The 25,248-nt window shown below is 37.3% G+C and overlaps 1 protein-coding gene across 5 annotated transcripts in view; it reads right to left on the reverse strand.

Annotated features, from left to right (window-relative positions):
• Nucleotides 1-25,248, reverse strand: part of TAB2 (TGF-beta activated kinase 1 (MAP3K7) binding protein 2) — a 91,096-nt gene that overhangs the window by 27,513 nt on the left and 38,335 nt on the right. For 3 of the 5 annotated variants that reach the window (XM_031667356.1, XM_031667355.1, XM_009205913.4), the window contains 2 exons: nt 13,017-13,207; nt 4,053-5,553 (listed from right to left, as the gene is read on the reverse strand). In XM_031667356.1, the coding sequence (XP_031523216.1) occupies nt 4,053-5,553; nt 13,017-13,118 (1,603 nt within the window). In that variant the 5' untranslated portion in view covers nt 13,119-13,207. Of the gene's footprint in view, nt 1-4,052; nt 5,554-6,260; nt 6,326-13,016; nt 13,208-13,884; nt 13,906-25,248 lie in introns of those variants that run through there. The other 2 variants (XM_009205914.3, XM_031667357.1) reach the window with 2 other exon arrangements.

Consider the following 25,248-nt stretch of genomic DNA (forward strand, 5'->3'; position numbering starts at 1 on the left):
AAAAATATTTTCCTATCATTCTAGTGCCTGGCTCAACTTATTTTTCTACTCTAAAACGGTATTTCCAGGAGCATTAGAAAAATCAGTTTCATTGCAGGAGACAGAGATATTTCTTTCCTTTTTCTTACCATACCACATAGAGTTTAGAAAATATACTTGCTTAAAGATCGGGATTACTCAGGCCACCCCGTTTAGTAACTGCAGAGTGTTTGTGAACTATGTAGGGTAAAAGCAGAAAAGATGTATTTTCCAGCAAAGGCCTCCTTTGTCTTGAATTAAGTGAATGAAACACTCCATCAAGATTGTGTCACTGAGCCAGGCATGGTGGCTCATGCCTGTAATCCCAGCACTTTGGGAGGCTGAGGCAGGTGGATCACCTGAGGTCAGGAGTTCAAGACCAGGCTGGCCAACATGGTGAAATTGCGTCTCTACTAAAAATACAAAAACTAGCCGGGCGTGGTGTCATGCGCCTGTAATCCCAGCTTCTCAGGAGGCTGAGGCAGGAGAATTGCTTGAATCCAGGAGGTGAAGGTTGCAGGGAGCTGAGACTGCACCACTGCACTCCAGCCTGAATGACAGTGAGACTCCATCTCAGAAAAAAAAGACTGCGTCACTGGGTGATAGGTCCATCTGGATCAATACCAGTTCCATAGTAAACAGAAACAAGGAGAAAAGCTGGAGAACACTACCAACCCCAAAACTGTGCACACACACAGATAATGCAAGACTATGTAATCATACAAATGTTATAAAATTCTGTATGTATGTAGGTATGTTTAAAGGAAGTGATTATGAAGGTTGTTAGAGCTGTCCGAAGGCTGTTAAGCAATCTGAGTGGCAGATTCTGGAGAAATCTGCTTTCTTGGTAGGCTTAAACTCTCAAACCAGAGACTTCTCTCATCAGAAAGTTTTTTAATTTTTACTTTTAGGTACCCTCCGAAGGTGCTCTCTACTTCTATCCAGGGTGTTACTTTTGAGTTCTTTCTTTCTTTCTTTCTTTTTTTTAAGACAGAGTCTCACTGTGTTACCAGGCTGGAGTGCAGTGGTGTGATCTCGGCTCACTGCAACCTCCACCTCCGAGGTTCAAGCAATTCTCCTGCCTCAGCCTCCTGAGTAGCTAGGACTACAGGTGCATGCCACCACATCCAGCCAATTTTTGTACTTTTAGTAGAGACCATGTTGTTTCACTATGTTGGCCAGGCTGGTCTCGAACTCCTGATCTTGTGATCCACCCACCTCGGCCTCCCAAAAGCTGGGACTACAGGCGTGAGCCATTGTGCCCGGCCCCTAGTTAGAATTTTGACTCTGCCCTTGTCCTTTGACAAGTTCCTTAACCTATCTGTTCTTCAATGTTTTAATCTAAAAAATACTAGTGCAAGTAAAAGGGCCCTAAGGTTTGCCTTCTATGTTTAAGGAAGAGAGTAAAGCCAGGAGGGCTGGAACACAGTGAGCAGGTTGTGAGCAAAAGGAAAAGAGCTAGGGGGAGAAGCTGCTGATCCTGGAAGACTTCATAGCTTTTACGCTGAGTGCAACAGATAGTGATCATGTGCAGAGAAGTGATATGGTTTTTAACAGTATCTCCCTGGATGCTGAGTTGAAAGAAGACTGCAAGGAGGCAAGGACGAGAACAGGTAGGTCACTGCAATAACCCATTTGAAAGGTGATGATTGCTCAGACCACAGTAGTGATGATAGGGGAAGTAAGAAGTCACAGGCCACGTGTGGAGATAATGCCTATAATCCTAGCACTTTGGGAGACTGAGGCAGGCAGATCACTTGAGCCCAGGAGTTCAAGACCAGCCTGGGCAACATAGGAAGACCTTGTCTGCAAAAAAATACAAAAAGTTAGCTGGATGTGGTGGTGTGTACCTGTAGTCCAGCTACTAGGGAGGCTAAGGTGGGAGCATCACTTGAGCCCAGGAGGTTGAGGCTAAAGTGAGCCGTGAACATGCCACTGCACTCCAGTTTGGATGAAAGAGTGAGACCCTGTCTCAAAAAAAAAAAAAAAAAAAAAAAGAATAGGAGGAGGGGAATTGGAGATAGCAAGTTTATGAAACACTTTATTTTCACATTCTAGTTAAACATGAATATAATATCTTTTTAATATTAAATATGAATGCCTATTTTACTTGAAAATTTCCCTTATCAAATTATCTTCATAAAAAATTTGCTACTTGAGAATCAGCAACTATCCAACCATAGGACACCTGATGTTTTGATGGAAGGAGAGGAAGAGAAGACGATTTTGGGAGAAGAGGAGAAGTAAGTTATCAGTGGAAAAAATAATAGTATATAACATTTATAAACTGCGGAAACTAAACAAAAATGTTTGTAGTTAATCACAGATATATGGAAAATAAAAGTTTTAACATAATTTCTAGGGCAACTGAAATCACTCATGTACTCCTAAAATGCACACACACAAATATATGCACACGCATACCTAGGATTCACTTTACGTTTTGGTAGAGCCCTGGGTACTTTATTTTTGAGATAGGGGTCTCGATATGTTGCCCAGGCTGGAGTGCAGTGGTGTCCTGCAACCTCAAACTTCTGGGCTCAAGCAGTCCTCCCACTTCAGCTTCTGAGAAGCTGGGACTACAGGTGGGTGCCACTGCACCCAGTTAATTTTTTAAAGTTCCATGAATGATAATGGAATTCGAAAGGACCACAACCCAGCTTGGATTAAGAATCACTAGTGTAGCTGTTTAAAACATAAAATAAGGCAAAACAATTAGGACCCCCTAAGAGACTCAGCAGTAAAATCACTTGATCAGAAATGTAAAAAAGGATGAGGATATTAGTGATAGTAGGGGCTGCATGCTGCCTAAGGGTGATGTTACAGTATTTTCCAACCTACAACTGATACATGAAACAATTCCCTGCAGATACATATATGACTAAGATACGCCTTTACTCTAAAAGATTCAGTTCATCTACAAACTGGCACAAATATTCAAGAAAACGAGTAACCTCCACCTTCTTATCTAAATGAATTTATTTAACAGTCCTACTGAAAATTATGTAACTTAAGAGGTTAGATAAAACATATGACAGAAATTTCCCTATTTGAATTAGTATAGACATAATGTAGTATTATGCCAATATCAGTCTATTTCAGAAAAGCATAATCAATTGAAATAGATTTGAAAGTAATGTCCTTACAATTCCATATAAAAAGAAATACATTAACCAACATTTAAGGGAGGATGAAAGGGACGAATATCAGGAACAAGATTCAAACTTCTTTGATGTAAATTATTCTAATACTTATGTAGCAATAGATTTAATAAAATAAGTCAAAAATGTTGTATTAGAAAAAGGAAGAATTTCCCCCGACCCCAGAGAAGGGTCTCACTCTGTTGCCCAGGCTGGGCAGAGTGGTACGGTCATGGCTCACTGTAACCTTTGAACTCCTGGGCTCAAGCAATCCTCCTACCTCAGTCTACCCAGTAACTGGGACTACAGCTGTGTGCCACCATGCCTGCATAATTTCTAAACTTTTTGTAGAGACAGAGTCTCCCTATGTTGCCCCAGCTGGTCTCAAACTCCTGGGCTCAAATGATTCTCCCACCTTGGTCTCCCAAAGCACTGGAATTACAGGCATGAGCCACCATGCCCGGCCACGAATTACTTATTCTTCAAATATCTGGTCAAAGAAGGCAAATTTATCATATTAGTCAAGAGAGTCAACTAGTTGCTTATTAAAATATGTTTCTAGGAATTTTTATTTACAGAAAATTTAAAGAGAAAGTCAGCATCACCACAGGTATAAGAAAAGAAAGTGTTATAAACATTAACAAACCAACCAACCAGAGTTGGTTACTCTGAAGAGCTGATAACCCAATTACTCAAACTTCCAGTTTTATAATAGTAAAATAAAATTAAAATTAAAATGTATATGTATAATACTCTCAAATGTTACAATAACATCATTTGGGGCAATATTTAAACAATGAAATAATAATGCTAACACCCATTTCTGTTGTGAAATCAAACGTACACCAACAAGCCCAGCATGGAAAACTATCCCACCTTTAGTATTCATATTACCTTGTGTGTAGGCAGCATCGTCAGATCCCATACTCAGTTTCCGTGTTTCACTTATTCTATCCACATGTGCTAACGTAGGGTCCGTGAGGTGCTGAATATTCTCGGTTTCTACATAATGATCAGGATGATTTAGAAGATTTGTAAGTTCAAAGGTAGGGGACACTACCCCTGGTGAAACTGCAGGGGGTTTATTGGGAGAAACTGTAATTTTGAAAGTGTATTTTGTATTGGGCTGAGTGACTACCACTCGAGGAGAAGTTGCAGAGTTATTGCCTATTGCTCGACTTTTGGGAGGATGGTGATGAATAAAGGCAGGACCCATGCTCACTTGCCCAGACATGTTCCTGGAGGCAGCAGATGCTCCAGAGTTTGTGGATATGAAGAGTGTGGGCTGATTCCGCATGACCTGTTCATCTCCTGTGGTGGCATTAGCTGAAATATAGACCTTAGGTTGACTACGGGACATCAGCTCATCCGTATTTGGGGGGCTGGCAGCTATGTAAACAGTGGGCTGATTTCTGTTTAAGGTTTGGCTATTGACTGAAGAGGAAGTGCTGGAGGTTCGAGGTCCAGAAGAACGCAGTTTTGAAGAATTATTTCTTTGTGGGGGTTCAAGTTTGATTTCAATCTGGTTTTTTCGAGGTCCTGTTGAAATATTCTGAATGTTATATTGGCTATGGGCAGAAGACTGTGAGCTACCAGATGAATGAATGGTGGGTGGTTGTGAAGTAGTAGGTGAACTGATTGGCATGTAGACATGAGAGGTCTGGTGGCCTTGCTGATTTGGCTGCTGAGATGAGGTATGTGACAGAGGATTAGATGCAGGACAAGTAGTCCAGGGACCAGGCTGTGAAGGTTGATAAACTTGCTGAGGGTTCATGGGATTAAACTGAGATACCCAGCCAGAATGCTGTTGTGTCTGTCGAGTTGTACCACCAGGAGTTGTAATGTAAGGCCTAATATAGATAGAATTTCCCTGTGGACTGTTAAGTACAGGTGGAGGTACACCATGTATGTGCAAAGATGTAGGAGTATTACGACCAGTCTGGATATTTGGGGCTAAAGTTACCATAATGGGATTAAATCTGGGAGTTTGTTGAGAAAGGCTAGATGTTCCTTTGCTGCCTAAGTGAAATCCAAGATGTGGTGCTGAATTTGAAGCACCAGAAGAACTGGACATTCCAAAAACATTAAAGCCTTGAGGAACTTGAGCTGGTGCTGTCTGTGGCTCCTGCTGAAATAGTTCACTATTGGACTGGCCACCTTGAAGTTGTCCATCACTAATGCTGTGCGTTAGAGTCCTACTTCCATTCATCCTACTTCCTTCTCTTCCATGGTGGTAAATGTTCTGTGATTGCAAGTCCAAGTTGAGAGAAGTCATGTGATTGCGTAGACCAGAAATTCCAGAATCATCTGAAAAATTCAAGTCTCCTTCACCATAAAGATATCTTGTACTCTCCTGAGAGAGAATAGCACAGCAGGCATCCAGGTTATTATTATTCTATGAAAACAAAATAAATTGATTGATGTTAACAATCAGAAGCTAATGCTTGTATTTGCATCTCTACAAATACATGATGAACAAGTGACTGGCTAATACAATTATAACACATATTTGGATATTTAAATTTGAGAAGTATTTTTATGCAAATGATTGAATTAAAAATCCTTACTACTAATGTAATAGAAAAGCTCTGACTAACAAAGTGAATCAAATCATTGTTCCACTTTAGCAGCTACAATGGATAAAAGGAATAAAATGGATTCAGACAGATATATTAAAATTATAATCTAATTTAAAAGGCAATTTTAATGTTGAACAAAATATAATCATTCAACTTACGTATATAATACTGTATAATTAAACATTTTTAAAAAAGCTAAATAGAAAAAATATCAATGTTTGATATATAGCACAATGTATCAAGTGCTATACACATTTGTTTAAACTAATAAATGTCTAAAAAGTTACATTTGTAGCATTTAAAGTTCTGAAATTCACACCAAAGTCATCTCAATTCTTCCCATGCTTCCTCTTAACTTGTGTAATCTCTCTCTCTCTCTCCCCCTCTCTCTCTGGAGGCTCAAGGTAGCCTCCAGAAGAACTAGTTCCTATCTCTGCCTTTAGACAACATCATAAAAATCTACTCGAGGTGGGGGGGAACCCTCAGATTGTTTTTAAAGAATTCTCAAAAGACACTGACTAACCAGTAGTCATAAATCATCCACGAAAATGTTTGCCAAACACCTCCTATATGCATAGCACTGTGAGCCTGTGGAAGAATCAAAGACATATAAAATCAAACTTTTCCCCTAGAAAGGAAGACAAACCACAGATATCTGAAAAGGTAACATGAGTACATGCCAAATATTAAGTGGTGATGAAGTTCAACAGAGAATTAATATTGTAGGCTACTGAAGAAAGGAATGGGTTAATGAGGAAGGTATGGCCTGATGCTTTTCATAGAATATGCAGAACTTCAACAACAACAACAACAACAACAACAATTCTTAGTGAAGCGAATGGCACGAGTAAAGAACATAAATGTGAGAGTTAAGTAAAAGCATGTTCCAAACAAGGTGGCTGGAACAGATCTGGCTGGAGCTAAAGATTTGTAATGAAAATGTTGTTGAACAAATTGTTGCAAAAGCAGATTGGATTTAAATAACGAAGGAGTTTTGAAAAATGAGTCACACTAGAGTTTGACTGTATTATAAGCAATGAGGCGAGCTACTGAAAGTGGATGAACAGAGAAGTAAAAACACAAAGGGTATTCAGGGAAGAGAAGTCTACTGATACTTAAGATGAATAAAAAGATGAAAAACCTTTGGCAAGATGACCAGTTAGAAGACATAAAGTAATGAGAGTTTGATAATGGAAATAAATTTTAAAAGAATATAAATTGTCAACACAATTTGGCCACAAGAGAGAAAGAATTCAAATAAGCCTGGAAGATTAAGAACCTGACAGAAAGGAGAGTTTTAGACTTAAGAAATATGAATAACCAAGTTAAAATGTACACAGGCAGTTTGATATGAGATAAAATAATATTAAGAAAGAAGTAGACTAAAAAGGCATCCTGATGCCTTGTTAAGGAAATGACAGCTCACATTGTTTCAACCGGTAATTTAAAAGGATAGTGAGCAAGGTTTGACTTCCCCCTTCCTAAAACCAACAACTTAAATCTCTCATGCTACAGAAATCCTTTTATCCTACTAATAACTCTGAATTGATACATACTAATTTTTCAAATAAAGTTGAAAAACTGATCACAATCTTTATCAATGATTCCTTATTAAAATTAGATCTTATCTTTTGCCAAACCTGATTGGTGCTTTTTGCTTTAAGTTAAATTTATTGCCATTCGAAGTAAATTCGTCTTCCTTCTTAGCCAAAGCTCGGAGACTTTATCTTCTTCTCACCTCCTCTCTGTCATCATTCTCAAATTAAAATTTACATTCCCTACCAAATTCAATTCCACACCTCCTTTGTAAAAGTTTGATATTCATATTTAGTCTTCCTCTTTAATTCTCTTGAGCACTCAAAAATCTTTCCCTTTAATCCTTTGTAATCTCTGTAATTATTCAATATGTTCATATTAAAAAGCAATATTCTAGCTCAGCTATGCCATAATTTATGTGCACTCAAATTATTTATACTCTATAGACATTACTTTCTTATCAGCAAAACATAAAAGAACTTACAGGGGTTTTATAAGGTTACAAGAGGAGAAAATGAAATGTACTTTTTATTAAAATTTTTATTTTAGAAAATTTTAAACATACATAAAAGTAGAGAGGAAATATGATAAACTCCCACATACTTATCACCCATCATTTTTCATTTGATATATATGCCTCAGCTACTCCCCCTACCACAACTAGATCAAGTCTCAGACATCATCTCGTTTTCATCTGTAAATACTTCAATATGTACTGTAAGAGACAGGGACTTAAAAACATAACCACAATGCCACGATCATACCTTAAAATAATCAATAATTCTTAGTATCACCTAATATTCAAATAGCATTAAATTAAAGCATAAAAATGTCTTTGTACAGTTAGTTTAAATCGGGATATAAATAAGGCCCACATATTTCATTTGGCTCATAAGCCTTTTAGGTTTCTTTTAATAACCAGCCCATCTCCTCTTTTAAAATATTTTCCAGTCATTTGTTTGTGAGAAAACTTGGTATTTGTGTAGCAGAATTTCCCCTATTCTGGACTGCACCCCGTGGTCAATCAATTTCCCCTGCATTTCATTGTAAACTAGTAGTTATATCTATGGATGTGATCAAGTCCATGTTTGAATTTTTGGTGACCATCATAGACGTCCACTGTCAAATCACACAAGGAGACACAGGAATGTTTGCCTGTCTTTTTGTGATTTTAAAACTGACTGGTAGATTCAGATGTTGTCAGCTGGATCCAACTAATGATTTTTAGCAGCTATTGATGATCATTGCTTAGAAACACTATTTCATTAGGGGTGCTAAACAGTAATACTGCAATGTTCCAATTGTAAGATTTTGGCCAGGCACAGAGGCTCACACCTGTAATCTCAGCATTTTGGGAGGCCAAGGCGGGATAATCGCTGGGCCCAGGAGTTTGACACTAGTCTGGGCAACACAGTAAGACCCTGTTTCTAAAAAAAATTTTGTTTTTAATTAGCCAGGTATGGTAGTACACCTGCAGCCCCAGCTACTCAGAAGGCTGAAGTAGCAGGATCACTTGAACCCAGGAGGTTGAGGCTGCAGTGAGCCACGATCATCCTACTGCTGCATTCCAGCCTGGGTGAGAGTGAGACCCAGTCTCCAAAAAAACATAAAAAGGATTTAGTCTTCATTCTTAGCAGCAATTCTTCCTTGAACACTTGCTCTCTTCAACTGTTTGGTTATGTTCTGCACAGAAGAGGCAGGATAAAAAAATTCTTTTCACCAGTTGCCAGAATAGTAAATTTGGTCCCTAGGAACCTCCAAAGGTGACTATGATTTATTTTTAGTATCATTATAAACTCGTGTATCTTTAATATTTTGATGTGTTTCAATCACTTTTGGTCATTATATCCCCTCTTCAGGTTACTGTGAACAGCTTCAAGTTGGCTCCTGGATATATGACATGAATCCAGTAGTTTTTCAAAGCTTCTCTGCTTTCTGATATGACAAGATGTTCCAGCTCATCATATGCATCTACTCCAGACTTGGAATCAGCCATTTCTCAAAGAAGCCCTGGTTACTTTTAGTGAGAAAGGGTAGAGGACTCTCTTGGAGTGTATCAAAAGGGGTGGAATATGAGTTTTTAAAAGGTGGAAAATCACTGCTTTTTGGTATACAGCCACAAATCTGCATTCTCTTCAAAGCTATAAAAAGATCTGAATCATTAATTCCAGTTTCTCTTTCATTTTTCCCCAAACTCCTGCACAGACACAGAAATTACAGATAGTATCAAAGTATATATACCCTACAGCATTCATTCACTCCTTTAACCAACATTTACTGAGCAAGGAGAAAGGAATATGATCACTGATCGCCAAGAATCTCACAGTCTAGTGGAGGAGATTAACGTGAACACAAATGAAATGCAGCATGATAGGTGTTATCATAGAAATATGGGTAAGGACGATGGGTGAAGGTCATTTGAGAAGGTTCCACTAAGTACATGGCACTTAAATATTAAGTGTTGCATATACTGAATGAACAATACTTATTAATGCAATACTTTGAAAAGAAATACCAATTTTAAACTTACAGATTCAATCGTCCTGTTAAGAGAATTTAAAAACAGTAAAAAATTCAGTTAAAAAATCAAAGTGAAAACTATGCAATATTTTCATATTCTTCTAAGGTTTAAGATTTAATTATCAAATATAAAAATCAACTTTAAAGATACAAATTACACCTGCTGGTTATAAGCTATCTTAGAGAATTCACAGTAGAAGGAAAAGATATGAGTAGTTTCAAAAAGAGGGAACTGTGCAACAGATAAACTTAAGAAGAGAACAACAGAGGATAGATACTTTTGTTCTCTTCCTGACAAGCAAGATGTCTATAAAGAACATGTACACAGAACTGGTAGCATGGCATGATCCCTCACTATTTTTAAAAAGTTCTGAACCAGTATACTGTAGGAAGGGTCTGTCAGAAGAACAGAAACCCACCCAACTGAGAAAGGAAGAGCAGCCCCAAAAGAGACGCTGTCATTTAGAGGTAGCTTAATTTGCCTTTTCAGTTTAAAAATATTGCTCTAAATTTGGGAAAACTTGCACCCTAGTTGTAACCCCAGAAGAAGGAGCTCTTCCTATGCCTTTCTTGTCAGATTTCTTGTTATATCAGCTAAAAAGTACATTACCTGGATACCCTAAATTATTATCAACTCACTTTTAAAAAGTGTGGTCTGTTTCAGGCAAGCAAAATATTTCATTTTAGTTAACACGAGGTGTTGGGAAGCATGCTAAGTAGAGGAGTTTGCTTCTGTAAAGCCAGATTAACATTGTGAAGGTGATATTACTAGATGCCCAAAGGAAATGGAAAACCATTCATTTCTTATTTTTGGGTTAAAGCTGAAAACATGCTTAATTATTTTACTTTTAAATAGGTAATTCATTGACACAGGTTAAAACAATAAAAAAAGATAACTGTTGAGAAATCTGAGTCCTAACTCTGTCCCATCTGGCCTGTTCCCTCTGGCCTACTATGGATAACTATCTTTTATTAATTTCATTTTTAATTCTTCCAGTATTTCTTTATGCAAACAGGGACAAATACATGGGTGTGTAGATATTTATTTGCCTCGTTCTATCTATATACTCTGCTCCGCATCTTGTTTTTCTTAACACGTACTGGAGATTATATTGTAAGAGTGCATTAGAGCTCTTTTTTTTTTTTTTTTTTTTTTTTTAAATATTTTAAAGTAATTCTACAAAAGGCTCTATGTTTTACTCCCAGTTAGGGTATTTCAAAATCTCTATACCTGTACTATATGTAGGGAAATGTTCTGGACAGTTCTTTCAAAACGAAGTCTACAGAAATTTATCAAAGAACTTATAGTTATCTTCCTGTTAGTTTTTAAATAACCTACTGAATAGCATAGCTTTTACCACAAAATTCTCTTTTATTTGAAAAGTTAGGGAGAAGTTACTTGGGTTCTAGGGGGGAGACTATTTTTCCCCACTATCTCTGCTCCTTTCCCACACTTTCTTTTAACTTCTGACTCCATCCTTATTACATGTTTTTATTCTCTCATTTTTTTTCACATTCTATATTAACAAGTGTAAACTATTGATTCATTTACCAAATATATATTATGGGCTTTCTGCTGTTGTTATTCCTTTTAGTACTGGCTGCTAACATTTATTGAATACTCATTATGAATCAGTTACCCTATTGGTTGTTTTACCTACATTGTCAAATTTAACTCTCTGTTAAGTTTTATTTCCACTGTGCAGTTGAGGAAATGAAAGTCAGAAAATGAGGGTCAGAGAAGTTAATTATGTTACTGCTAGTAACTGTCAAAACTTGAACTCAGTCTGGTTTATCGCCAAAAGATATGCTCTTAACCATTATACCATAAGAAAAGGCATTGCTGGTGGAAGAATTCCATGCAGCTCAGGATGACTAGAGCATACGGTATGAAGAGGAAGGACTGGACAAAGATTAGGGTGTAGAAACAGCCAGGATTCCAGATCACAGACCTTGTATGCCCTAGTCAAGCTATATAAGCATCATTCAGAAGGGCACAGGGAACAATCAACAGGTTTTAAGTGTGTGAACAGCTCTGCACTCTGGCAGAAGAGGATAGATTGGAGAGACCAAAACTGGGTTAGGTAAAGCAGGTAGACCAATTAAAAGGTGATAACGGTGATAAGGGTGTGAACAAAATGTAGTCATTTAATATAAAGTATAGATTCAATAAAAATTTCATATAATTTCAAACTTTAAAAATCACTTCAAGAGTAAATATGCTTGACTGAGCCCCAGATACTTTTTTTTTTTTTTTTTTTTTGAGATAGGGTCTCTTTCTGTTTCCCAGGCTGGAGTGCAGTGGCACGATACCAGCTCACTGCAACCTCTGCCTCCTGGGTTCAAGCAATTCTTGTGCTTCAGTCTCCTGAGTAGTGGGACCACAGGTGTGGGCCACCACGCCCAGTTAATTTTGGTATTTTTAGTAGAGACAGGGTTTTGCCATGTTGGCCAGGCTGCTCTTGAACTCCCGGCCTTAAGCAATCCACCCACCTCAACCTCCCAAAGTGCTGGGATTATAGGAGTGAGTCACAGCACATGGCCCCAAATACATTTCTGATACAAAGATTTTCAGTTTAATAAAACAGAAAGGCACAACTATCATTCAATATTTGGAATTGTGAATTTCTAAAATTGGGTATACTAAGAACAAGGTACAAATTAGAGGGTTAGTGATATTAATTGGAAAACTTACAAATTAAAAATATAAAAACAGACTTTTTCCCCACTTTGGAATTGGGACCTTAGGCATTGTCTGGTCAAACTCTTTTATTTTACGGATTTAAAAAACCTAAAGCACAGAGGGCATATTCTTTATCAAATATGCTTGGGGTGCCCATTTAGGATTATAACCCAAGTTTCCTGGCTCCTTAATCATTTTTCTCACTTTCATACTAAGATCTGAAATTAGCTCTTCTGGCAGAACAGGTGGGAGAAAAGTTAAGACAGCTCATATCTAGTAAGTACAGAGATTATCAATGCTTTACATTCAGATCTCATTTAACTCTCACATCTACTCTACATGTTAAGTATTATCTATACTACAGATGGTACAGAAAGCTCTATCTTGCTAAAGGCCACATGACTATCAGACACCAAAGCTTATCTCTTTTCATCATAGTACACTAATACCAACAAGAAGATAACCTAAAAGACCTTTTCTTCCAATGTTTAAAAAAAAACAGGTTTGTATTAACAAATTCAGAAATCATTGAACACTGACCTGTAACATGCACCTGGATACAACAACTTCAGGTACTTCAGGGAATTTTTGTCGCAGGTCATGTAAAACCTGAAAATCAATTTGGTGGCTTCCTTGGGCCATTCGTATATTGCCTGATCAAGACTATTTGTACAGTAGGCAATTCTAGGCCTTAGTGGAAATAGTACTCATCTCTTCTGTCCAAGCATTTTCTGTGAAAGAAAGAAAGAAAAATTTTAATGAGAACTGATTATAGAAGGAATATTGTGGATTTAAAATTTCAGTACAAAAGAATATGTGCTTTAGCACTTAACATTATAAACTAAAAAATATTTAGACCTAAAGTGCTTTCCATATAGTTACACTATCTTTTTAGTATTAACTCGGATGGTAAACTTTTATATTGTCTAACTCCTATATATTTATATGCTCTATAAATGGCTAAGCCAAAAAACATTCAAATAAGAAATTACTGTCAAGGTTGTCTTCCCAGAGTCTTTTAAAAAGGGAGAAGGAATAGCATCACTGATTTTTTTCTTAATGATTACCTCGAGGTGAGTAATCTAAATTCTTAAAGTTTGGATACTGAAAAAATATGTTACGACAAATGACTCTGTTTTGTCTAAAACTTAATGATTCAAAACCCAATGCATTCAATATTTTGCTTTATCTTTCAAATATACTTAATCCTTAAATGCACAATCAATTCATTCTCAGGAGCTTAATAGCATTTTATTCCCTCTGCTTCTATTAAATCAGTATTTTAAAAATACTAATATTTCTCAAGGGGTTTGACTTAATTGGCTGAGCAGTAAGCAGCCTGGGTATATGGAGTTTTATAAGATCCCAAGGTGATTCTAACGTGTGGTCGAAGTTGAAAACTACCTACCTTATTTTTATTCCTGTTGTTTCTAATGTAAACCATGTTTAATGTTGAAAAATCTTTTGGGGATATAAATAGAAGGTAAGTATATTAACTTAAAATATTAAGACATTTAAAATCATGCTATTTGAAGACACCTTTCATTAGGACAAATTTCATAAGAAGACAATCTCTTTAAAACTAATTTCTTATTTGTGGTATTTCTCTTTTAACCTCATTAACATAAGCCTAAAAATACAGGTCTATATATTACATTAATGTAGGAATTCGGTCTCTTTTATTATTGTGTATCTAGCACTTCATAAACAGTCTTCAGCATAATAGATACTTAAAATAGTTTTGAGTAGATTTAGTTATAGAACTCCTCAGTGCTCAATAAAATAAATGCTCACTTAGATATCATGCACAGTAATAAGCCTTTTAGTTTTTTGTCATCACTTGATTAAATTGTACTTAATTATTCTGTCTGTGTGGCTTTAGCTTAGTTTCATCTCATGTATAAAATCACTGCCACATCAAATTATTTGCATTATAGATTTTCCAAACGTATTTCTATGTAAACATACACACACAATTTTCGCATTCAAAAGTAGTTTTCCTATAAATGGGTTGCAGGAGAGAAAGTACTAGAAATTAGTAAGTGACATTTTAAAATAATTTAAGTGGTGATAATCATGCTATAGAACTGCTCATTTTAAGGAAGCCTTCCTTGACTCCTATCAGCTCATTTCTCCCCCTTCCCCCAATTTTGGGCTAAAACTCCTGGAAAGGATTGTTTATATGTTAAGTGTCTTCACTTCCTCCCTCCCTCCTAATCTCTTTTAAACCTACCCCAGTCAGGCTTTCATAGTTTTTCTCCACTGAAACTACACTTATCAAAGCCACCATACACTTTTCAGTTTATGAAACCCAATGATGAGTTCTCAGTCCTCAACTTACTAGATCTCTCTGTAGCTCAGGACCCATTCAACCACTACTACACCTCATTCTTTTTTTTTTTTTTTTTTTTTTTGAGACGGAGTCTCGCTGTGTCACCCAGGCTGGAGTGCAGTGGCACGATCTCGGCTCACTGCAAGCTCCACCTCCCGGGTTTACGCCATTCTCCTGCCTCAGCCTCCGAGTAGCTGGGACTACAGGCGCCCGCCACCACGCCCGACTAGTTTTTTGTATTTTTAGTAGAGACGGGGTTTCACCATGTTAGCCAGGATGGTCTCGATCTCCTGACCTCGTGATCCACCCGCCTCGGCCTCCCAAAGTGCTGGGATTACAGGGTTGAGCCACCGCGCCCGGCCTACACCTCATTCTTTAAACAATTTCTTCATGTGGCTTCTGAGGTTTATACTCTTCTGGCTTTCCTTCTACTTACTGGCAGATTCTTCTAAGTTTACTTTGCTGGATCCTTTCCCTTTTCTGGACATCTGAATGTTGATGGCTGGTAGAGTTCAGATCTATGGCTTCCTTTCAACTATATCTACATTCCTCTTCAAGACAATTTCATTCAAATATATAGCTTTAAACAATATCTATATATTGGTGCTTGGCATATTATTATCTCCAACTCCAATTTCTTCCTTGAGACTAACATATCTAACTGGCTAACTGACATCTTTTGTGCATCAACTTAGTTCAAGCTTGGTTATGTCCAAAATCAAACTCTTAATTCCTCCCCCATCCAAATAAATCCTTTCCCAGTCTTTTCCACGTCAGTAAATGGTACCATCATTCATCCAGTTGGTCTTTCTCTCATCCCACATCTAATCTACCATCAAGACTTCCTTGCTTATATACAAAAAGTGTTCTGAATCTAACCAATTTTTCCCAGTTGTTACTGCTCTTGTCCAAGCCACTATGATAATTCATCTAGACTACTACTGCAAAGGCCTCAATAAGTCTCCTTGCACCTTCATTCTTTTTGCCAACATACTACCTCTTCCCCTGCCCCTAGTATTTTCTTTACTGAGCAGAGTGATCTTTGTGAAAAGTAAATCAGAGTCATCATTTTCCCTGCTCAAAATAACAAGGCTATCTACCTGGCTATCTACCACCCCTCTAACTTCATCTTCTACCCTCTCCTTGTTCCCTCAATTAAAATGGCAGTCTGGTGATTTCTCAAAGAAGCCACTCTTGTTCTTTCCTTAGGGCTATTGGATTTGCCACTCCTTTACTACTGGAACAGTTTTCCCTTAGACCCACTTGCATGGCTCCCTTCTCTTATGTCATTAAGAATGTTGATCAAATGTCACTTCTTCAGAGACAGTTTCCTTGACCAACCCCTCTATCTAAAATAATGCCATAACTCTTCCTATCTCCCACCATTGCACCCTCATACTGCTTTTTCTTCATAGCCTGTATCAATACCTGTGATATATTTTATTATCTCTCCATCCGCAAAACATTAGCCCAATGGGATCAAGGACTCTGAAGTTCATTGATCTATCGCCAGGATCTAGATCATTCCTGGTTCACAGAAGATGCAACACATTTATTGAATAAAATGAATATTTTATTATAAGGTTTCTTTATAGTTTCTTTCTACAAGGCTTCCAAAACATATTTCAAATGATCTAGATTTGAAAAAAAAAATTTTTATACACAATTTGAGGGAGAGGCAAATAGTCTGAGACACATTTTTATTATTTAAAGGAGGATGAACCCTGAAAACAAATTTCAACATATTTCATTATTAAAACATATACTGAAATCTCTCACCATACTTGCCTGCTTTTCTAATAAAGACTATGACTTACACAATTGATAACATTCTTCAATTGTACAATTTTATTTTATGGGTTCTACTTCCTGTAATGGCTGAATAACACCTACCAGACCAAATCTCTCATGAACAACAACTATAAACAGCAGAAATGCATAAAAAACTACCTGAAGGCAGAAACAAATTGGGGGAGGGAAGAAGAAGGGGTCAGCACTTGGAAGAAGGAAACAGCAAGGGTAACTTTCTATTTTTAATGGCTTTTACTCAGAGAGCAGGTCCCAATTAGTTTGGGTAGCTAAAACTCAGACCTGCAGTCTTACTTGCTTGATGAACCAAAAAGGACAGACGATGGCACAATCGCAACAGCTGAAAGCTTAGTGAGTAGATCACAGGAAGGAGAGAACCACAGAGAGGAAGCCCTAAATTCTGTGCATAAACTCTGTATATATCTTTGATCTCCAAACTATACATACGTATGACAAATTCCATTCAAGCAGCAAGGATAAGGTTAAAATAACTGAACTGAGATTTCAGAGCTTATACTTTAAGTGTAGTCAAGTTATCTGGCTTGAAACAGGTAACAAACCAAACACCAGTACTCACTGGAGGAATACAGAATCCAGAGTCTCTACATGGCATTCATAATGTCCTAAATAAAACCCAAAATTGTTACACATAAACAGAAAAAAAATGACCCATACTCAAGAGAAAAGGCAACCAATGGAGACCAAGCCCAAGATGAGCCAGCTGCTAGAATTAGCACATAAGTATTTTAAAGCAGCTATTTTAACTATGCTAAAGGATATAAGTGCAAATATGCTTGGAACTCTCAGCAAAGAAATGGAAATTATACATATATAAAGCAAATAAAAAATTAAGAACTAAAAAATAAAATATCTGAAAAACTTCACTGGGTAGACTTAACCATGGATGGGAAATGGCAGAGTCAATGAACTCGAAGACAAAGTAATAGAAATTATCCAATCTGAAGGATGAATAGAAAAGTGACTATGGGTAGTGGAGAGGAGAGAAATAGAACCTTAGGGATCCGTGGTAAGGTATCACAAGCTTTAATATACCTGTAATTGGAGATTCAGAAGGAAAGGGAAAAAAGAATGAAGTAGAAAAAAAATGTGAAGAAATTAGGGCTAAAAATTTTGTTAGTAAAATATATACATTTACAGATTTAAAATATCAGCAAATCCCAAATAGAAAAAAACAAAGACTACACACAGGCACAAGACAGTCAAACTGCTAAAAACCAAAAAGAAAATCTTGAAAACAGCTAAAGAAACAGAATGACAATAATTCAAGTGAATGATGACTTCTCATCAGAAACAATGGAGGTATCAGAAGATAGTGAAATGACGTAATATAAGTGCTGAAAGAGGAAAAAACCAAACTGTCTATCAACCCACATACTATATCCAGCAAAAGTAAACTTCAAGAGTGAAAGCAATATAACTATTTGAAAATGTAGCCTTTGTGGAGCAATAAGTCATTTGTAAGGACAGCCCAAACACATTACTGAAACAACTGGTATTTACTAAATTTCAAAATAAAAACCAAGAAATACCTTATGAACTTACTCTGTAAAATTATTTCTCATAATAAACAGACACACATTTCCTATGTTAAGATGCAAAATAACCCCTCTCCTGAGAAAAAGAATAAAGAAATCATACTTTATAAAATGTTTGCAGCAATAAGTATAAAGTTTTGGCATCTAAACTTCCACCAGCTAAAATGATCTAGGAGGGTTAATTCCTTAAGGATTCTAAATAGCAGAGTACATACAGTACTACAAAACATAAGTAAACATATTGGAAAGGTTTATAAAATGTGCCATATTCTTTCCTTTCTTAAACAATTTTTGATTTCTCAGTAACTACAACAGTGAAGAGTACTAGGCACTGGTTAATGGCTCACTCAGACTACAAGTTATGCTTCATATTCAGTGCAGTTTACCATGGTGGATGTTTCTAGGACCATAAGAGTATACAAAAGCTACCTGTTTAACACGAGACCATGTCTCCAGATTAAAAAACAAAAACAAAGAATGCGACTGGATATATAGGTCTCATGAAAATTCTGGGCATTTATGAGACAACTAGATAAGAGTATTTAAAACTGGGACTATCATCTATTTATCTACCAACCATACATTTAATGAGTGCCTAGTATGCAGGAGATATCACGCTGGAGATAGTACAAGTATTAGAGTCAACGTCCTTGCCCTGCAGATCACAGAAATTGCTAGGTTAAAGGCACACAAATACAAGCTTATAATTTAGATAACTATTTTAACTTGCCCATTATTTTATCTTCTGTCTACCTTCTTCTGCACTGGGTCTGCTGCCTGCCATCTCTCTTGTGGCTATCACAGCCACTGTTTTTATCTCTTTCACATCATTCCAAAGCAGAGCATGGGAACATGGTACATTAGAAAAAACTGTAGAGAGCAAAGATCAAGAAAAATAGGTAGGTCCCACATCATGAAGTGCCTTTAAAATTGGGGATTTTATCTTAAGAACAATGGGAAGCCACTGAAGGATTTAAAGCTCAGAGGTAGGAAAGGTGACATGATGAAGAAATCATGTGTGTATAAAAAATGGCTATTGTATGGAAAAAGGGTGAAAGAATATATGAGAAGACCAGTTAGAAAACTACTGCTGTAGTCCAGCCAGGAAATGGTAATAGCTTGTACTGTGGATAGCAATGGAGACTAGGTAGAGAGAAGTGGAAAACCTTAAAGGATATTTAGGAAGTAAAAACATATAGAAATTTGGTGATGGATTAGAAATTGGGGTAACAGTGAAGGAGGTGTCAAGGTTGATTTCTGATTTGCTCGACTGGACAGTGGTCTCATCTCTGAATTAGGAAACAAGGGGAAAAATCAAAGAGTACAAACAAAGAGAAGATTACAGGCTTGTTTCTGAATCTGTGGAATCTAGGGTACCTTTAAAACATCCAAATACAGATATCATACAGGGAGTTGTGATATACGGGTCTAGCGCTCAAAGGACAGATCTGACCTGCAGAGAAAAATGTGAGAGGCATCTTTGATACCGGCGTTAATTAAAACCTGAGTGTGAATGAGATAATCCTACCATATAATTTAAGTATATCATTAGTTATATTATAGATAAAACATTATATAATAATTATTAGTTTTTTCACAGTGGTCAACATTCTATCCTCAAAAAACTGAAGAGCATGTTTAAAGATGGATTTTCAAATATCTTAATGAATTTTCTGTTCAGAAAATATTTTAATGTGGCATTATCCTGTAATGAAACTTTAAAAAATGTTTAAGAAAGAAAACACGTCAACAGTTTAAAAAGCCAGCAAGTGCTACAAAGCTCATCAGGGAAACTTTCCTGCCTCATGTCTCTACACCTTTGATTCCTACCTATTGTTGGAGGGGGGGCTTGGTGGTGAATGAATCATGGGGGCGAATTTCTCATAAATGGTTTAGTGCCATTTATGAGAAAATAAAGATTTAGCTTTATTTTATATACCATACCTCTCCACTGCTATACTCCTCGGCCCAGTTGCTTATTTTACAATTTTTGTTTAATCAATATTAAAATACATTTTTCCCCCTATAAATACTGTTAGCCTAGATACTTAGTCAATAATGAGGGATGGACTAAATCTCCAAGGTCCCTTCCTGTAGTGGTACTTAGGGAAGAAAAGTATAATTTTAATTAAAAAAACTGTAGAATATTAATCATATGTGACCAAAGCTGGTATTCAACCAAGTCTGATAAAATAACAAAGCTCTTGCAATCCTAACACTAGCGAAAATGGGGAGAAATGGGAGGGAGGGGACAAGGGAGAAACATGGCTATTGTACTTAAGTTATAGATTTAGATTAGATATATTATTTTCTGGAAAACAAGCTGCCTTGATATTAAAAACAAAACAAAACACCAAAACAATGACTATAAAAACATGGCAAAGTCTGTCAAAGATTGAAGCTAACTGCTCTTGACTAGTCTCCCCTTTCTCAGTACACCAAACCAGATGGGATAGTTTTCTAAAACTTTCCAAAAAAAGGTAATTTTTGTGTAGTTTAAATTGTTCCAAAGTCCAGACAAATTTCACTTTTCAATTTACTTTAAAAGGTTATAATATAGTTTGGGTATTATCCCCTCTAAATCTCATGCTGAACTGTGATTCCCCGATGTTGGAGGTGGGGCCTGATGGTGAATGAATCATGAAGGTGGATTTCTCATAAGTGGTTTAGCACCATCCCCTTAGCGCTGTCCTCGCGATAGTAAGTTCTTGTGAGATATGGCTGTTCAAAAGCATGTGGCACCTCCTGTCTCTTGCACCAGCTCTATGTGATATCCAGGTTCCCCCTTTGCCTTCTGCCATAGCTGTAAGCTTCCTGAGGTCCCACCAGAAGTGGAGCAGATGCCCAGCACCATGCTTCTTGTACAGCCTGCAGAACCATGAGCCGATTAAATCTCTTTTCTTTCTGAATTACCTAATCTCGGGTATGTCTTTACAGCAATGCAAGAATGGTCTAACACAGAAAACTGGTACTGGGAATAGCGCACTACTATAAAGATACTTGAAAAATGTGGAAGCAACTTGGGAACTGGGTAACAGGCAGAGGTTATAAGAGTTTGCAGGACTCAGAAGAAGACAGGAAGATGAGGGAAAATCTGACAATTCTTAAGAGACTGGTTAAATGGTTATAATCAAAATCTTGATAGTGATATGGACAGGGAAGGCCAGGGTGATAAAAACTAAGATGGAAATGAGGAACTTATGAGGAACCAGAGCAAAGTCATCCTTGTTATGTCTTAGCAAAGAGCTTGGCTGTATTGTGTTCATGCCCTAGGGATCTGTGGAGGTTTCAACTTAAGAGTGATGATTTAGGGCATCTGACAGAAGAAATTTCGATGTGGCTTGGATGTTTCTAACAACCTATACTCAGACGTTGGAGCAAAGAAATGACTTAATGTTGGAAGTTATATTTAAAGGGGAAGTAGACCTATAAAAGTTTGGAAAACATGCAGTCTGGCCATGTGGCAGAGAAAGAAAAGGCTTTTTCCGGAGAGGAATTCAAGCAGGCTGTGGAGTATAGATTGGCCTGACTAAAAAGGAGCCAAGTGCTAACAGCCAAGACAATGGGAAAAAGGCCTCGAAGGCATTTCAGAGATCTTCACAGCAGCCCCTCCCATCACAGGCTCAGAGACCAGGAGGAAATAATGGTTCAGGCGGCCAGGCCCAGCCCTGCACAGCTCAGGACACTGCTCCCTGAATCCAGGCCGCTCCAGCTCCAGCTGTGGCTCAAAGGGCCCCAAGAACAACTTGTGATGCTGCTGCTTTGGAAAATGTAAGCCACCATAAACCCTGGCAGCATCTATGGTGTTAAGCCTACAGGTGTGCACAGTGCAAGAGTGAAGGAGGCTTGGCAGCCTTTACCTAGATTTCAGAGGATGTATGAGAAAGTTTGGGGGGCCAGGCAGAAGCCTGCTGCAGGGGCAGAGCCCTTACAAAAAAACCTCTACTAGGGCTGTATGAAGGGAAAATGTGGAGTTGGAGGCCCCACAGTCTCCACGGGGGAACTGCCCAGTGGGGCTGGGGAAAGGGACCCCTGTCCTCCAGACCCTAGAATGTTAGGTCCACCAGCAGCTTACACCTTGTGCTAGAAAAAGCTGCAGACACTCAACTCCAACCCATGAGAACACCTGTGGTGGCTGAACCCTGCAGACACAGGCAGGGCTGCTCAAAGGCCTGGAGGTGGGACATGGAGTCAAAGGAGATTATTTTGGAGCTTTAAGATTTAATGACTGCCCTACTGGGTTTTAAACCTGTATGAAGCCTGTACCCTCTTTTTTTTGGCCAATTTCTCCCTTTTGGAATGGGAATGTTTACCCCATGCCTGTACCCCCATTGTATCTTGAAAGTGAATAACTTGTTTTAATTTTACAGGCTCATAGGTAAAAGTGACTTGGTTTATCTCAGATGATACTTTGGATTTTTGAGCTAGGCTGAAATGAGCTGAAACTTTTGGAGGACTATTAGGAAGGAATGATTATATTTTGAAATGTGAGAAGAACATAGATTTGGAGAGGCAGGGGCAGAATAATATAGTTTGGATGCCATCTTCTCTAAATCTCATGTTGAATTATGATCCCCAATGTTGGAGATGGGACCTTGACCGGGAAGTGAATGGACCATGAGGGTGGATTTCTTATGAATGGTTTAGTGCCACCCGCCTTGGCACTGTTCTCATGATTTGAGTTGTCATGAGATCTGGCTGTTTAAAACTTGCTCCTCCCCTGCTTCCGCTCTTGCCATGTGACACAATGGCTTCCCCTGTGCCTTCGGCCATGATTGTAAGCTTCCTGAAGTCTCACCAAAAGGCGAGCAGATGCTTAGCAACATGCTTCCTGTATAGCCTGCAGAACCAGGAGCCAATTAAACCCTTATTCTTTCTAAATTACCCAGTCTTGGGTATTTCTTTATAGCAATGCAAGACCAAACTAACACAGGCTAACATAAAAAAAAAAAAATTCAGAAAAAAAAGGCTATCATCTTCTGATGTAGAAATTTAACATGCAAATAAAGTAAACAAAATACCTATATATCAAGAGCATTTACTTTAAAAAAACTGGCACAAAAATTTTGAATAAAAGATTAGGAAACAGTGTTATACAAACTATAGAGCTGGATTTATTACAGGTATCTCAGTTTAAAGTAAACTTATTAATGTACTTCCATTATATTAATAGTTAATGGAGACTACTTATACTATTATCTCAATAGATACTAAAAGCACATTTAGGAAAATTTAAGTCTTACTTTTGGGAGAAAAAAACTTGGTTTCAGTTCCAGAATGATAGTGTACTGAGCTAGTTCAGAACCTCTTCTGTTATGAAAAACCAAAAACAATGAAAAAATGATTGCTTTTGTTTTATAACAGCAGAGCTTGCAAGAAAAGAATTCCCTGGTGCCAGAAACAAAGACAGAATTAAAAGCCACTATAGTAAGTGTTTAAGTTAAAATACTGTGGTGACATGTGGGGGAGAAGTGTTTTGAAGGAGAGAGATACAGTTATTAGAACTAGACATAGTGGAGCTGGGGTTTTAATGCTATATGGAAAGAAGACACACTATAGGACCACACCAGGAAGACATTTTATTTAAATGAAATAGTTGCATAAATAAAGCCTAGATTCTGGAAGGTCCTTTCTTACTAGGAAAAAGCAGCTAAACCTCTATCCATTGCCACATAGAAGCCACAAGAACTGAAATTCACCAGAGCCACGAGTGGGAAGGAAACATCTCTCTCACAAAATTAAAGACATGAGCCTGCACCATACACAGGTGTGGAGTCCAAATTTACACTACAGGTGTAAAAAAGAAACTTAAAATAGAAATTAACAAAAAAATTGGTCTGAGGCTGGTAATACCATAGGATTTCTGGCAGAAACAAAAGCAAAACTGCTATGGACTTATTTCTGTAACCCAGGAAGCAAAGGATTTCTAGAGGTAAAACATGAAAAACAAATAACATTATATTGAAAATGAGCTCATGTTAAATAAAATTCAAAAGCACAAAGAAATAATCCACCATGAGTAAAGATCAGGAACACTAATTAGATGATTAATATCTAAGAATGTAAAAGAACAGAACCTGAAAGAAGCTATAAAATAAAAATATTTAAAATGACTGTGGAGATAAAAGGAAATCATAAGAATAAGATATAAAGTGAAAAGGCAAGATCTGAAAAAGAATCAATTAAGGCTTCTAGCAAATATATCATCATAAAATGTAATAATCAATGAATAGGTTAAACAGCAGAAGGTACTTGAGACCACAGAGAAAAGTGAACTGGAAGATGAGTAACAGAATAGCAACCAGAAAGCAGCAGAGCTTATAAAGCAATGGAATATATGGAAGAGAAAATGAGAAACAGAATGAAAATACATACTGCATCTAATAGAGGACTTGTAGAAAGAAAGAGGTGAAAGAATAAGGGAAAGGCGAAATTCAAAGAGATAATGGTTGAGACACTGACAGTATGTTTCTTTATAATATACTGAAAACGCGCGCACGCTCACACGCTCACACACACACGCACACACGCACACAAAGTTCTGAAGAGAAAAATAAAAAGAAATTTGCACCTAGATATATTGTAGTGAAACTGCAGAGTACCAAAGACAAAGATTTTATCTTTAAAACTATCAGAGAAAAGAGCCATAATCTACAAAGGAATAACTAGATTGATGAGCTTCTAATTAGTCATAGTCGATGCCAGAAGACAGAATAATACAAGTTGAGCATCCCTAATCTGAAGATATGAAATACTCCAAAACTGGAAACTTTCTGAGTCCAACAGGATGCCATGAGTCGAAAATTTCACATAAGTACTTAAGATAAACTTTGCTTCATGTTTAACTTAAAATATTGTATAGAATTACCTTCAGGCTATGCGTATAAGGTGGACATGAAACATAAATCAGTATCGTGTTTAGACTTGGGTCCCATCCTGAAGATACTATATATATACAGAATATCCCCAAATCTGAAAAACTCCAAAATCCAAAACACTTTTGGTCCCAAGCATTTCTAAAAAGGGATACTCAACTTATATATACACATTTCTGAGAGAACATAACTGCAGATCT

This window comes from Papio anubis, chromosome 6 (genome assembly GCF_008728515.1).
Source record: "Papio anubis isolate 15944 chromosome 6, Panubis1.0, whole genome shotgun sequence".
In the NCBI taxonomy this organism is placed as follows: Eukaryota; Metazoa; Chordata; class Mammalia; order Primates; family Cercopithecidae; genus Papio; species Papio anubis.